This window comes from Erigeron canadensis, chromosome 1 (assembly GCF_010389155.1).
Source record: "Erigeron canadensis isolate Cc75 chromosome 1, C_canadensis_v1, whole genome shotgun sequence".
Lineage (NCBI taxonomy): Eukaryota > Viridiplantae > Streptophyta > Magnoliopsida > Asterales > Asteraceae > Erigeron > Erigeron canadensis.
In genome coordinates this window covers 36,399,993-36,414,704 of record NC_057761.1, presented here as the reverse complement: position 1 = coordinate 36,414,704, position 14,712 = coordinate 36,399,993, and the positions used below count along the sequence as shown (strand labels likewise).

At 34.1% G+C, this 14,712-nt stretch overlaps 2 protein-coding genes across 2 annotated transcripts; both read left to right on the top strand.

Annotated features, from left to right (window-relative positions):
* Positions 1-6,025: 6,025 nt before the first annotated feature.
* On the top strand, positions 6,026-11,116 carry LOC122591260 (G-type lectin S-receptor-like serine/threonine-protein kinase SD2-5). Its single transcript, XM_043763500.1, has 3 exons — positions 6,026-6,030; positions 6,198-6,274; positions 8,578-11,116. Exons 1-3 carry the CDS (start codon positions 6,026-6,028, stop codon positions 11,013-11,015), a joined length of 2,520 nt encoding a protein of 839 aa, XP_043619435.1. The 3' UTR covers positions 11,016-11,116.
* A 2,245-nt stretch (positions 11,117-13,361) lies between these two features.
* On the top strand, positions 13,362-13,739 carry LOC122591251. Its single transcript, XM_043763489.1, has one exon. The coding sequence runs from the start codon at positions 13,362-13,364 to the stop codon at positions 13,737-13,739; it is 378 nt and encodes a 125-aa protein (XP_043619424.1).
* The last annotated feature ends 973 nt before the right edge of the window (positions 13,740-14,712 follow it).

Sequence of the window (14,712 nt, the reverse complement as noted above, 5' to 3'; positions counted from 1 at the left end):
GCTATGTTTAGCAAACCTTTTATTTATTTGTATGAACATTAATTATTCGTTGGTGATTTATGCAAGTACTTGAATATTTGTTCATTTAAGTTGTTATCTGATTATCGTAAGACAGTCTATTGCGAGTCAACAATTTGTGCCGAGTCCAACTAGATTAAGGATTAAGACAAGTTGTGTGGTAGACATAGGTTGTGTAACACCCCAACTAAGGCGGAATGATGAGATGTACAGAAAGTCGAGTATTCAAAACAAAGGATTATAAATAACATTCACCATAGTTTTATTTGATAAAAGAATTTACAAATGTACACGCATGTGAACCAATTTCCAAGTACAAATGCGTCCACCGTACTTGAATATTAAGTTCACGAAACAAATAACAAGCACATGAAGTAGTATACTACAATGATCAAGGCGGATTCCATTGCCTATCACAAGGTTTGATCTTTGACTCCAAAGGGCAATGCAAATATTCATGAAGCATATAAATCCTCAATGCTTAAGCTTATTTCCTGAAAAGCATGAAGAAAAAGTGTCAACTACGAAAACGTAGTTGGTGAGTGCATAGGTTTTTATATAAATCTTGTACATCACCGTTTTAATACTTAGAAAAACTGATTACTATTACATTTCGAAATATCCAAACCATATGATCGACAAAGTTTTCATATCATGTTATCAAGTTTCCAAATACCATAATGTCATATCAAGACTTGGAGAATCTATAGTAAACTTTCAGGTTCTCATTTGTCAAATCATCATGAGAGAAAAAGTATATAAATTGATTAATCGTATATCACACCAAAATCATTCGGTTACCAAAATTATTTCAATATCACCAATTTCAACGTCTTTCAAGATATCACATGAGGGACGATACCCAATCCGTATGTCCAAACAATTTCCAATTATCAACAGTATTAATATCCCTTTCACTTAGCCACAAGGGCATAATTCAATATCAAATTTCATTTAGCCACAAAGGCATAATTTACATAATTTTGATGAGTAAATGCTTGAGCCACTACTACTACCATTTTATTCAAGTCCGATTACAGTCCAATAATTCAATTCATAGCACAAGCTGTCAATCAAGTGCCGTAATAATAATTACAATATTGATAATGGGTCGTGCCATGGAGACGCTCGATTATCTTAAGGTAGTTAGAACACCCGGGGGCCAGACTAGAAGTGGAGGTTGTCACGAAGGCAACCAACCTTCCAACGGTACGCTTTGGGTGGGCGGACGAAACCTAGTTGCGCAACTAACTAACTACAGGCCTCCACTTTCGGAGTAAATAGTAGTGTACCGAACGCCGCGGTTTGACAGAACTCAAGCTCATCACATAAATCCTTTATTATCATGGACATACGAAACAATTTTATTTCATACTCATACATCAAAAATCATTTCATATAACAAACCCTCTTTCAAGAAACATTGCATATATAGAAAGTAGTTTCATTTATCATGCTTTTCACCCCGAAAGTAAAACACATAAAAGAGTTTGAAAGGGGGCTATGACTCACCTTGATATGCCGCATATTATACTCATCTATCCAAAATGGGTACTTCCCATCTATAGCTTCCTTGACCATATATCCATTATGTTCCTCCATCATATTTCAAGCCAAGACTATCCCTACGATGGGACTAATATACATAAGTTCCTATCTTAAGCCATCACTTAGAAATGCCATTTTCATTATGTTGCTATCAATTGTGGGGTCCAAGTATATTGGTAACACTCGCATCATTTTGGTTGTAGAGATTGATGGTGTAAAAGGTTACTTTCATTACATATGTAGTTATAAGTTGTTAGATTTTTGGCACCTTGGCTTCATTTGTGGTTTTACTTGATATATTAGGTTATCATATAGAAATGTCATATTAAGTTGTGTTATTCTTATTCATCATTTGTTGTGTAATCGATTTTAGCGTGAATTAACATTTGTGATATCAATATAGAGCTTGGTTAACATAATTACTTATGTCAATCTCACTAAATTATATTTGTTTTATTTTGATTACACTTATCTCATGAAATTCGTTTAAATGTTATGGGCCATTATCAATTGGGCCTTAGCTGTCATGGGCTTTTAAATGTTTTGGGCTTACATTAGTTATTGGGCTTTACCTTATTTGGGTTAGGTACATAATGGGTCATAGTGGTTATTGGGCTATAAGGCTTATTGGGCCAAGTGGGCCTACTGATTTGTGTTCCTTATGGGTTCATTATTTGGGCCGGGTTAGCCCATTATGGTTCTTAGTTTATTACATAGCCCATTATGCCATTTATAAGATTACTTACAAATTTTCTGTTTTATACTTTATTTTTAAGAAATGTTAGCTACTATGTTGGGGTCAAGACGAATTATTTGGACCTTCATGATTTTTACACAGTGACTTATATGTATCTAGTATTTTTGTGAATTTTTGGTGAATTTTTAGATGATGTTTGGTGTCCGTAAAAATTACCCAAACACAAACTGTCCCGAATGGGCACTGCTTGCGACATCAGAAGTTTTATAAAAGTTCTTGATGTTCTGATTGTTAGAAAAATCCCATGATTTTATTTTAACTTCAAGACACATTGAATTTAATTTCCACCAAGTATGACCTCCTGGAACCTTATGGATTAGGAGATAAAAATTGTTAAAGTTTACAAAATATTCAGACAAAATAACAGTTTGACCAGTTTCAGTAGAAAAATCATATCTTTCGTTCTGTTCAGTATTTTTGAGTAATTCCGGTTGGAGGTTAATCTTAACTCATTTATCTACAACTTTTATTTTGAAAGTTTTGTTTGAAAATGTCTGGAAATGCTCAGTTTATTCGTCCCAAGTGAAAAGATTATTTCTGTCAGAATTCTTCTTGATTATATCAACTCACCAATAGTGTTTGTTGCTTGTTTTAGCCTCTAAATTACCACTAACAAGATTATTACTTTATTTTGTGTTCCTCAACATCAAATATACAGATTTCAACTAATTTCAAGATCAACACATATCATTCATACTTGAACTTTTACCCAACAAAATCAATAAACTTAGTTCTTGCAAATATCATCCAAAAATGTGATTGCATGTGACCATCTAACCATTTTATGAACAAATCTCTTGGCAAATCTTTCATACAACATAAAAATAAGTTTATTTATGAAAATCACAGAATATATGTTCCATTTATATCATCACAAATCGATTTTTATATAGGTCTATCAACTAGTTTGAAAGCTTTCTCATGAACCATCACTTTTGGGTCTTATATGAGTTGAATCCTTGAATCTTTTCTCTAGATCTTGACATGCAATGGCATGAAAGGAAAGATTCTATCAACATGCCCTCATTAAGTGTATTTTGAAGAAGAAAATCAAAGAAAAACTTAATTTTTGATAAAGATCTTTTAGTATAAACAAAAACAAGATAGATTAAACAAAGAGATGAAGATTTATACCCTTGATGAACTCGGATTTGAAGGTGATTTTGGGCAGAAATTTCGTGGCCCTATAAGCTCTAAACAACCCTTATTCCAAGCTTGAAATAACCCTTAAATCTTACTTGAATCAACCCTTGTTTAAGCCTTTCAAAAACCCTTTTTATTATTAAAGTTTAATATGATTTTTCCTTGTCTTTTTGTTGATTATTTGAGCCAAAATGGAGAGGAAGAAAAGAGGAGGAAGTGCAGAAAATTTGAGAGAAATGAGAGAGAAAATATTGGTTTGTGTGTGTAAAATAAAAAGGGATGTGTGAAGTGTGGGGTGTGATGGTATGTTAAGTTAACCTTGGGAGTTTAAGGGTATCATGTGGCTAGTTAAATTGTGATTGGTGGAGTGCACATGGCTGAATTTTTGCAAGAAAAATTACAAATTTTGTAAGGAACAATTATATAAAAGTCTTACACTCATGCCAATATGCATATATGTGTATGTCTATGTATGTATTTGTATTGGGTGCATATATTAGTTCTTGCAAGGATATAAGTGTATGCATATGTTCTTGTATAAATATTTACTAGTTATGTAGTGTTTCTAAGACATGGTTTATGTACATATATGTGTGTATACGGTGTGTATATATATATAGATGTATGTAAATATATATAGTTTTTTTTTGTGTTTTAATTTTATTACTTATCTCATTATTTATAAATGTGTATTTACATTAGATATATATATAGTTATTATTATTTAAGCACTTTTATGTACATCATAGTTCTATAAATATATTTTTAAGATGGTCATTATAGTTATGTGTTCAAATATACTTGAATTTACTTGGTGTTTGAATTGTTGGACATTTATAGAGATTTTTGGTTGTTATCACAACTTGTGAGTCTTGTACAATTATTTATGTAACTCAACTTCTTGAAATAAAATTTTTGGTTCATTGACATTTCACCAAGTTTGATTAGAACTAATTTATAGTTTGAGATCGTATTGAATGATTATAGTTATTATTTAGGGCATTTCTAAGGCATTTCACTGCACTAGGGGGCAATTATCACTATGCTTGAATATCTAGGAGGCAATTTCTCTTAATGAACCTCTAGGGATCGAAACCTAGATAAATATAAGTAAGTAGTCATAATTTGAGATTGAGGGTTGTTACAGGTTGTGCCCAAAATAGTTCATTTCAACTTAACAAATTATGTCTATGTGATTTGGAACAAATAATTCACAGGGTTTGTTGAACTAGTTATTCAATTATCCAGGAGCCAGGAGGGATGCGTCTTTTTATTACTGTCTACAACTTTATTTTTGTTATTGCCTAGTTTAATTAGTATAAGTTTAGTTAATTAATTTTCATTGTCATTTCAGTTAAGCAAAATTAGTTTTTTTAGTATTCTCAAACCAACCCAAATTGTGACAACTTGACTAGAACCACAGACGCTACTCGTGGGAACGATATCCACTTACCCTATCTAGTATAAGGTATTTAGGTTTATTTTTGATCGGTACTTCGACGTCGATCAGTTTCTCATCCCCACAATTTAAAAAAAAAAACCTTAACATTTGATAATTTAATTGAATCAATATGATAGGGAGGTAGAAACATGTAAGTCTATCTTATATAATTATTACATAATCTAAGAAATGAAATAATGTTTCACTGAAAAACTAATTATTTAGGTTTGTTAGAAAATTTTTGAAAAGGTTGATATAGGATGTATCTTTTTTTAATATAATTTTTAAATCTTTGAAACACCTCTAACCTCACAAATCCAAAGCAATAATTTAAAAAAAAAAACACCATTGTAAACTATCTATACTTCTATACTATATTATAAAAAGAATATCCTTTTTTATTTTTTGTAATGTTGAAAATATGTAATATTTTCACTTGGCACCCCTAAAAATATTTTTACATACACTACCTTCTTAACATTAAAGATTAAATTACACTATCAATCATTTATGTTTTAAAATATGTTCATTAACCCTTTACATCAATTATATACACAACTCAACGTCGTTCCGTCACCAACCGTCGTCCAATCATCACACCGTCGTCGTCACGACTACCGCCGCATCGCGCAGATACCGTGCTACAAAGTTTAATTAAAATCAATAAGTAATAAAAACAATTAAAATGTTAACTTGTTAAAATTGAGAATTTAAGTGAAAATCTGATAACAAAAAATGTAGTTAAATCAAAATAATAATCTTTTTACGATTTTAAAGTTTAAACCATCATGATAAATTGAGTCGTTTTGCTTTGGATCCAACAAATGAATATACAAATCCAACCTTAATCAACCCACCCGCATTCACTTCCCCACAATCTGTAAAAATAAAAGAGACAACAATGATCTACAACTAGTATAAACACATTAAGAGGGTTTCAACCTCAAGCAACACATAAATAACTAGTTATATCAATAGATAAATAGGTTATGCGAAGATAGTCAATCACATTGTGAACACGAGATACATAAACGATCTACATTGTGATCAGTTTTTTCTTGAATACAAATGAATGAAGAAATTTCTGGTTAGGAAAGAGGTCCTGTTCTTCTGCTATCATGCAGTAGTTATAGGGCTTATGATATGACCGTTGTAGAAGATCCAAGCTAAACGGGTGTAATAAACTTATAACCCACACATCTTTGACCCACTATCTTAAGAGAAAATACATTTGATCCTTCAATATATAATCAGTGATTTTTGAAGCTGAAGCTAAGATTGAAGATTTAGGACCACTTCTCAACAGAATCCCTATGATCCCATCATCTCGATCTCCTGTTCAGAAACCACATTTCCTCAACACATAGGTAAGTATATATAAGCTTATTATATACATATATATCAATCTTTCGATTCATATACACTTGGTGATTTACTTAGTTACATTATATATATGTATCAAAAGCCAGCTACTGCTCCCAAAGTTTTTTGATTTATTAATGCTTAATATATGAAGTTGAATGATCAAAAATTATGAAGATAAACCTGGCTTGGAAAAACTTGAAACCTACCAAAACTCGGTCCTGTAGAGTCTTGATTTGCTTCCTAGGTGTACAGATTCCACCTAGGTGACAAACTAATGGTATAAATTAGCATCAAATATTTGTGGCATCACAAGTCCTTTAGTGTGATTGTAATACTATGTAGTTTTATAGTAGTCAGGGTTAGTTAGGGAGTTGTTACCAAAGATGGTTAGTTAGTTACACTCTTCATGTATGTATATATAAAGTGAAAAAGAATTTATTGTTAATTAATGTTAAATGTATATGTATATATAGTGTGGTTACTAAAAAAAGAGTTTGAAATTGGTCAAAAAGGTTGTTGCCAACGGCTACTTTTTCTCGACTACCACTCCATTCCGCATGTCCTGTGGATTCTGTCCAAGCCCCTATCCGCCCGGGGGCCCGGTGTTGGTGGCGGCGTGGAGGCGGAATAAGCCGATGTTGGGCACCACTCCGCCTCACACCGTTCTTTCTAAGCTCTTATTTAGTGTTTCGATTACCTTATATATTTTGCTTTGTTTTGGAATGGCTTTTTAAAATTGTCTTATATAAACCAATAATCATAAGCTATAAAAGCTTAAACAAACACCAAGATATAATTTGTCAAAAGTGCTTTTTATGGTCAAAAGCTAAAAAGGTATTGTTTTATCGTCAAAAGTTTAGAACCGTATCAAAAGCCAAAAAGGTATCGTTTTGTTGTGAAAAATTTAGAACCGAAGATGAATATACATGATTAGAGGAAAGTTATTTTTAGTATAATGGTTTGAAAAAATACAAAAAATACAAGGTATTTTCTTCTTCTTCTTCCTTCTTCCTTTCATCTCCGACCACCAACACCACCACCATGATCATCTCCGACCACCACCATGATCCTCCAGTAATGGCGACCATCTCCGGCGAGACTTACACATGTGTAAGTAATTTACACATGTGTAAATACAACTTTTTTAGCATTTTAGGGTTTAAAATTTCTAGGTTTTTTCCTTCGCGAGACAACCACCACCAGCAACCATCATCTCCGACCACCCCAACCATGACGCCGGCATCAAGGGCTTTGCCCATACCGTAGCAAACCGTCACATCACTTGGATCACCACCCATCAAATCCATATGATTCTCATATGCGTCCCTTGACGGTCAGCTTAAAAAGACGGACGAGGGCCTCTGGCCCGTACCGTATCTACCCGAAAATAAACCTGATTCTCGCCGGTAAGTTAACTTACACATGTGTAAGTTGTACTTACACATGTGTAAGTTTCGCCGGAGATGGTCGTTGTCGCCAGAATATCAAGGTGGTGGTCGGAGATGATGATGATGGTGGTGGTGGTGGTCGGAGATGGAAGGAACAAGCATGCGTAAGTTAATTTACACATGTATTTTTTGTACTTTTTTAAATGTTTGTACTATAAATAACCCACACCTACATGATTATATTATATTATTTGTTGTTTAAGTTTGAAATCGACATATATACTTTCTTCACTTTCTAAAATCTAAACCATCCATTTCAATTATTTTACATTAGAATTCCAGTTGTGGAAAATCATCATCAGCCTATATCCATCTCTATACAATGCACTGATAACTTTTTTGATGAAACGAATGTTGAAAGTTAAAGTTTGAGAGTCATATACATATTAAATCAATTTTCCACCTGCAAGGTTTAGACGGCAGGGCCATTTAGTGGAAGACGAAGACTCCACACCAACTTGGTAATTAATATAATAATTAATGATGAAAACATATAGCTAGGATTACGAGATCTTAGGACCATTTAATTTGTGATTGTGTAGGAAATGAGAAGGAAGTTAAGTGCGTTATTGACTTGACTTTACATAATCCTGTTAATTATATCTTTAGTATATATGCATATATCTTCAATTCGATCTCCATAGTTATTCTTTGATATATCGATCAATTCATTTGGTTGTAAAAGTGCGTACTAGTGCTGTGTACGTACGTTATGAGGACTGCATCCTCTTACTCAAGGATTAATTTTCTCATCATTTTATCTGTTTTCTACCCACTCATCACCCCCATTGCTGGGCTAACATCATATCCTTCTACTGCAAATCTGTCCACCTCATGGATCATCAATTATAATGCAGATTCCCGGTACATATATGACTCAAATCAGGTTGTAACTGGAATTTACAACCCCATCCTCGTTACAGAAACCAAGGTAACTCAATTCGCACTTAGCTTCTTCTGTCAATTAGGGGAAAATGGATACTGTAACTCTAAGAACCTCTTTTCCATCTTCATTGTTAGTAAAGTTTATGAACAGAGTACATTGGTATCTCCTCCCTTAGTTTGGTCAGCCAACCGAGACCATCCGGTCCAGAACAACGCGACACTGGATTTCACAGCCGCAGGAGAACTGGTGCTACGTGATGCGGATGGAACAACGGTTTGGACCACCAACACGGCTGGTAAATCCGTGATTGGCATGAACTTAACTGATGCTGGAAACCTGGTGCTGTACGATGTGAATCACCAAGTGGTTTGGCAATCTTTTGATCACCCGGCCGACTGTTTGTTACCTGGCCAAAAGCTGTATCAAGGGCAAAAACTTACATCATCAACAAATTGGACAAGTGATCAGAAAGATATGTGTTCCTTTCAAGTCACCGATGAAGGTTTGTTTGCTTATGTTGAATCAAAACCACCTCAAGCCTATTTTAGTGCATTTGTAACAAAAACAAATAAAGGAAATAAAAGTTATGTAAGGTTTTTGAATGATAGTTTGTCTTTATTCATTAATTCTGTCGAGCCAAGTTATCCTGATGGTATGCTTTCCATAACTCAATCATCATCCACTAAGTATATGAAACTCATGCCAGATGGGCATTTAAGAGTGTTTGAATGGAACTTTTACAACGGCAATTGGAAACAGGTTGATGATCTACTTACAGACGTTCGTTTATTTGGAGAATGTGGTTATCCTTTGGCTTGTGGGAGAAATGCCCTTTGCTTGAATAATGTTAACCCACAATGTGTTTGTCCCGTATCAAACCCTGCTGAGATAGAATATTTCCGAGCAGTAAACAATCGAGAACCCAACCTCGGTTGCTCTGAAATTACTCCTCTCAAGTGTAATGCAACCCAAGATCAAGATTTTATTGCAGTCGATAACAGCGTCTACTTCACATTTACCGCCAACTTGAAGAATGTGAGTGTGGAGACATGCAAACAAGCATGTTTGAAAAATTGCTCGTGCAAAGCAGCTCTATTTCAGTATTTTGATGACAGCAATTCAAGTGGCAAATGTTATCTACCTTCTGACCTATTTACAATGGCCACTCATCCATATAATAGTTATAAAAATTACAAAGTTTTTATAAAAGTCCAAAATGCAACAACACGTCCTTTGTCTACGTCCCCAGCTCCTTTTGTGTCACCAAAGATAAAAAACCAAGCTGCAAAAGTCTTAGTTCCTGCCATTGGAATTCCTCTTATTGTGGTGGTAGGTTTCGTTATGTTTATTGTCCACAAGAAAAGACAACATACTGAAACGGAAGAAGAAGAAGAAGAAGAGTATTTTGATCAAGTACGGGGATTGCCCACTCGGTTTTCCTATGGCGAGTTGAAAGCTGCCACTCAGAATTTTTGTAAAAAGCTTGGTGAAGGAGGATTCGGAACAGTTTTCGAAGGGATCCTGGAAGATGGCTCCAAAATTGCAGTTAAATGTCTTGAGGGTCATGGGCAGGTCGACAAATCTTTCCTCGCAGAGGTTGAATCGATTGGCAGCATTCACCATGTGAATTTAGTGAGGCTTAGAGGGTTCTCTGCTTGGAAATCACGACGACTTCTCGTGTATGACTTCATGAGTAACGGGTCATTAGATCGTTGGATCTACCATGGAGATCTGCAGGGGCATGTACTGGAATGGGAATGCAGAAACAACATTATTCTTCATATTGCTAAAGGATTAGCATATCTCCATGACGAGTGTAGGCAACAAATTATCCACCTTGATATTAAGCCTCAAAACATACTACTAGACGAAAACTTTAATGCCAAGGTATCTGATTTTGGGTTATCTAAGCTTGTCGACAAAAATAAAACGCAAGTGATGACTACTATAAAAGGAACCCCAGGGTATATTGCTCCAGAATGTTGGAGCAGCTCAATTATAACCGAAAAGGTGGACGTATATAGCTTTGGGATCGTTGTCTTGGAGATCTTATGTGGGAGGAAGATTTTTGATAGATCTCTACCAGAAGAAAGTTGGCACTTACTAGCCGCCTTTCAAAAAAGCTGGGAACAAGGAACGTTGTTAGATTTAGTTGACAAGTATAGTGAAAATATGCAAGCAAATGGTGCAGAGGTGGTGGAGATGATGAAAGTAGTTGCGTGGTGTTTACAAACCGATTCTACGAGAAGGCCTTCAATGTCGACGGTTGTTAAGGTGTTAGAAGATGGAATGAGTGTTGAATCAAATTTGGATTACAACTTCACAGATCTGAGAATGCAGAAAACAGCAATTGCACAAGAGAAAGAGCTGACACAGCTAATGCCTTCTATTCTTTCATGGCCAAGGTAATTAAGTAGCTATGTTCATTTTTATGCATACTTTTGTTGTATGCTTAAGTGTAGATTAAAAAATATTTTGTTGGCTCTAAATGTAAAATATATGTTGGCAAAGGATATGCATATTATTCTGGTTTTTTGTTTGAATGTCAAATGTTGGTTTGTGCACACCTGAACAACACCAAATATTTCCTTAACTAGATAGTTGCAGTATAGTACAAAATAGGATGTTACTTTTCAAGCTTAGCATGCGAGGATCAATGAAGCCTTTTAATACGCCTAGGACTCCGCGGTAAGGCTTTCTTTATTTGCAGTATCAGAATGTCCTCTTCATTCAATTGGACTTAAAGAGAGAAGAAACCATTCTCTTCTCTAAAAAAACAAAAAAAATAGAATCGTGTCTTTTCTTCTGTTCTTAGAGGGGAGGAATGAGGCATAGAACGCCCCCTAATCTTCACTTTACACCACGCCGACTCCCCTTTGGCCTGAGAGTGGAACACTATATCACAATTTTGAGAGAAGGATTGTTATCTCAAGTTAAGGTTATAATGAGACTTGGCATCTCCATTTATATCCATAACCAACGACTATACAGAGCAAGGCATCGGTTTGCCCGACATCGCCCCATTCTGCCCTCATGCTACCCGGCACAATGCCCAAGGGACGCTTTTGGCCAAAAAAAAAAAGAGTTGTCCGGCAAGAACTCATTAACTTTGGTAACGAAGAATAAACAATAAACTTTTACTCGAATAATGGATAGTTGTATTTTGTAGTGATTTTTTAAGCCGTATGTATTTACATGTTTCTTGTCTCATAATTTTCAAAATATATTTTAACGCTTAACAATATAATTAAAATCAATGTGATAGAGAGGTGGAAACATATAAGTTTATCTCATTTAATTATTACATAGGATAATGACATACGAATGTAACCACCTATGACAAAATAGTTATGTAATGTAATGACCTATTTGGGTGGCTAGGTGATGTATGCACTTATGTTTTTTTGGGCTATGTGATGTATGTTACCGGGTATTGCAAGTTGTAACAGGTAATTTGTAATAGTTTAAAGGATAATGGCATACGAGTGTAACAACCTAAGAAAAAATGGTTATGTAATGTATCTGGCAAATTTACACTCCGGTCATCATCTCCGATGAATTTTCAGACAACACCATCCTTGTATCTTGTCACCAATGAGTTAGAAATGAAGTCACCACCACCATAATACCATTTTTCCGGTGACACTTTCCGGTGACACCATTTTTTCCGATCACAAGCACAAAAAGAAAATTGTCCTAAAAATTATTGTAAAATATTCATTCTTAATTGTTCTAGCAACCAAACTGAACTTTTTACTAATCTATATAGGTTTTTACTGTGTTGCGTGGTGATCGATAGTATCTTTTTTGAATGCCAATTGTTTCGAAAAGTTTTATTGCTTTTTAATATTGCATGTGGTGACTTTCAAAAATATTTCATGCACGAAGGCGGTTGCCATCACATGTACAAGTCAATGCGGGTCAACGAGTGTGGTGAGCGGTAACCTTTACATTATACATATATACATTATACATATATATTATAAATTAAATCTATGGGATAATGACATACGAATGTAACCATCTATGACAAAATGGTTATGTAATGTAGTGTGGTGACCGGTAACCTTTACAACATGTAACACGATACATCACATAACCCGAAAAATGAAGGATCTTACATCACATACCTCCCGAGTAGGTCACTACATTACATAAAGATTTTGTCATAGGTGGTTACATTCGTATGCCATTATCATTATTACATAATGCAAGAATGTTTCACTGAAAAACTGATTATTTACGTTTTTTATAGATAAAATGCAGTTTTCAAAAGGTTGATTTAGGATATACCTTTTTAAAGTAGATTTAAAACACCTCTAAACTCACAAAGCCAAAGTAATAAAATAAAAAAAAATGCGGTGTAATATTTAGGGTTTAATTTAAATCAATAAGTAATAAAAACAATTAAAATCATAACTTGTTAAAATTGAGAACTTAAGTGAAAATCTGATAACAAAAATTGTAGTTGAAAAAAAATGTTGTTGAATCACAATACTACTCCCTCCGTCCCATTTTAGGTGTTCTAATTTGATTTTTAAAATTTTTTTCTTTTAATTTTGACCGCAAATATATTTATATGTACTTTATAATAATTGATAAAACTTATATCATATATTGAAAAGTACATCGAATCCATTTATATATTTATATAACACAACAAAAGATAATTACGATCAAAATTTAAAGAAAAAAACTTTTAAAGTCAAAATAGTACACTTAAAATGGAAAATTTAACCCACGCTTTTTGTTCACATGCCGAAAGATAAAAGTAGGAAAAGGATAATCGATGTGAATGTTGACATGGAGATTTCTGTTAAATTGTTTGATATGGAGTTGCCCTTATCGCCGAATTTTCTTGCTGATAGAGTTCCAGGACTTGACATGGAGATTTCTGTAGAATTGTTTGATATGTTTAAAAAGAAGGGCTTTGTAAACAAAGAGGGCTATTTGATTAACGATGGGCGGGTGATACCTTGGAAAGAAGCAATGAATGAAAGGAAGATTAGTTTGCCTAATAAGCTTTTGGTCAGTTACATTCAGGAGAAACTGAATCTTGCATTTGCGTATCATGAAATGACGAGCTTGCAATCCGAGCAAATATTTAACTCGTTTGAATCTCATATGAGATAATCAATTATGTAAGCTTAAGTAGCTTTTGAGTGAGTTACGTAAAGTGAATGGTGATTTTTGTCTTTGTTGTTTGATAGGAATAAAAGTTTTTGAATCTCATATGAGATAATCTATTCATATGTACACTGAAATTATAAGAAAAGGGATGAATTTGTGTTCAACTGAATTACTTTCACTGTTCATATGCATGACTTTCTGTAATATCTTTCTCTGTTTTAAGCTTTTACTTGATTGACTTACATCTTTCTGTGCAAGTTTATGCTGACCGTAGTTGCAGCCTTCCTAGCACTCTAGCAGCCAAGTCTTGTACTACCTTAAAGGCTTTAATAGACAGGTAAATCTGTATAAGCCCCTTTTTTGTTAAACTTGATATGTAGTTTCTGTTTCCCCTAAATATCCTTACACCCTATTTGCTAGATAAGTTTATATGTTTGTTTCCCCTTCTGAAACTACAAGTGGCTTTCTGCACGTATAAGCAACTCATATATGCAGTCAATACCTAAAGTCGAGTTTTTCAGATATTCTCTATGTATTGTAAATCTTATTGTGGTTATTAGTTAATCCTATACTGTGTAAATATCATATGCAGATTTAAAGTTGAATTCTGTCATGGTTTAAAACTCATTGAACGGAAGCGACAATCTAAATGCCATAAAGTTACAGACCAGTATTTTATCTCCTCATCCATCAAAGGAAAGTTTTGGAAAGGCATATCTTATTTTATGGCAATCAAATCAGATTTACATATTTGCTCCTAGGGTCAAGTTAATTTACTAGAAGATGGTTCAGCTGAAAATTAGGGGTCACATATCAGGTTTGGTTGACAAGTTCATTTAGTCCAACTTGAACATCGCCTGTTTTGTTAAACAGGTTGGATAGTTCAATTCCAAACCTTGATACACTAAAACATGTGTAACCCTGATACATTCCATTTAATCCGATTAGTTAAAGCGTAAACTGGTGAAACGGGCTT

Coding starts and splice junctions, on each gene's coding strand:
- LOC122591260 (XM_043763500.1), top strand. Junction 6,275..8,577: donor CACATTTCCTCAACACATAG/GTAAGTATATAT, acceptor ATTATAATGCAG/ATTCCCGGTACATATATGAC.
- LOC122591251 (XM_043763489.1), top strand. CDS start 13,362: ATGCCGAAAGATAAAAGTAGGAAAAGGATAATCGATGTGAATGTTGAC.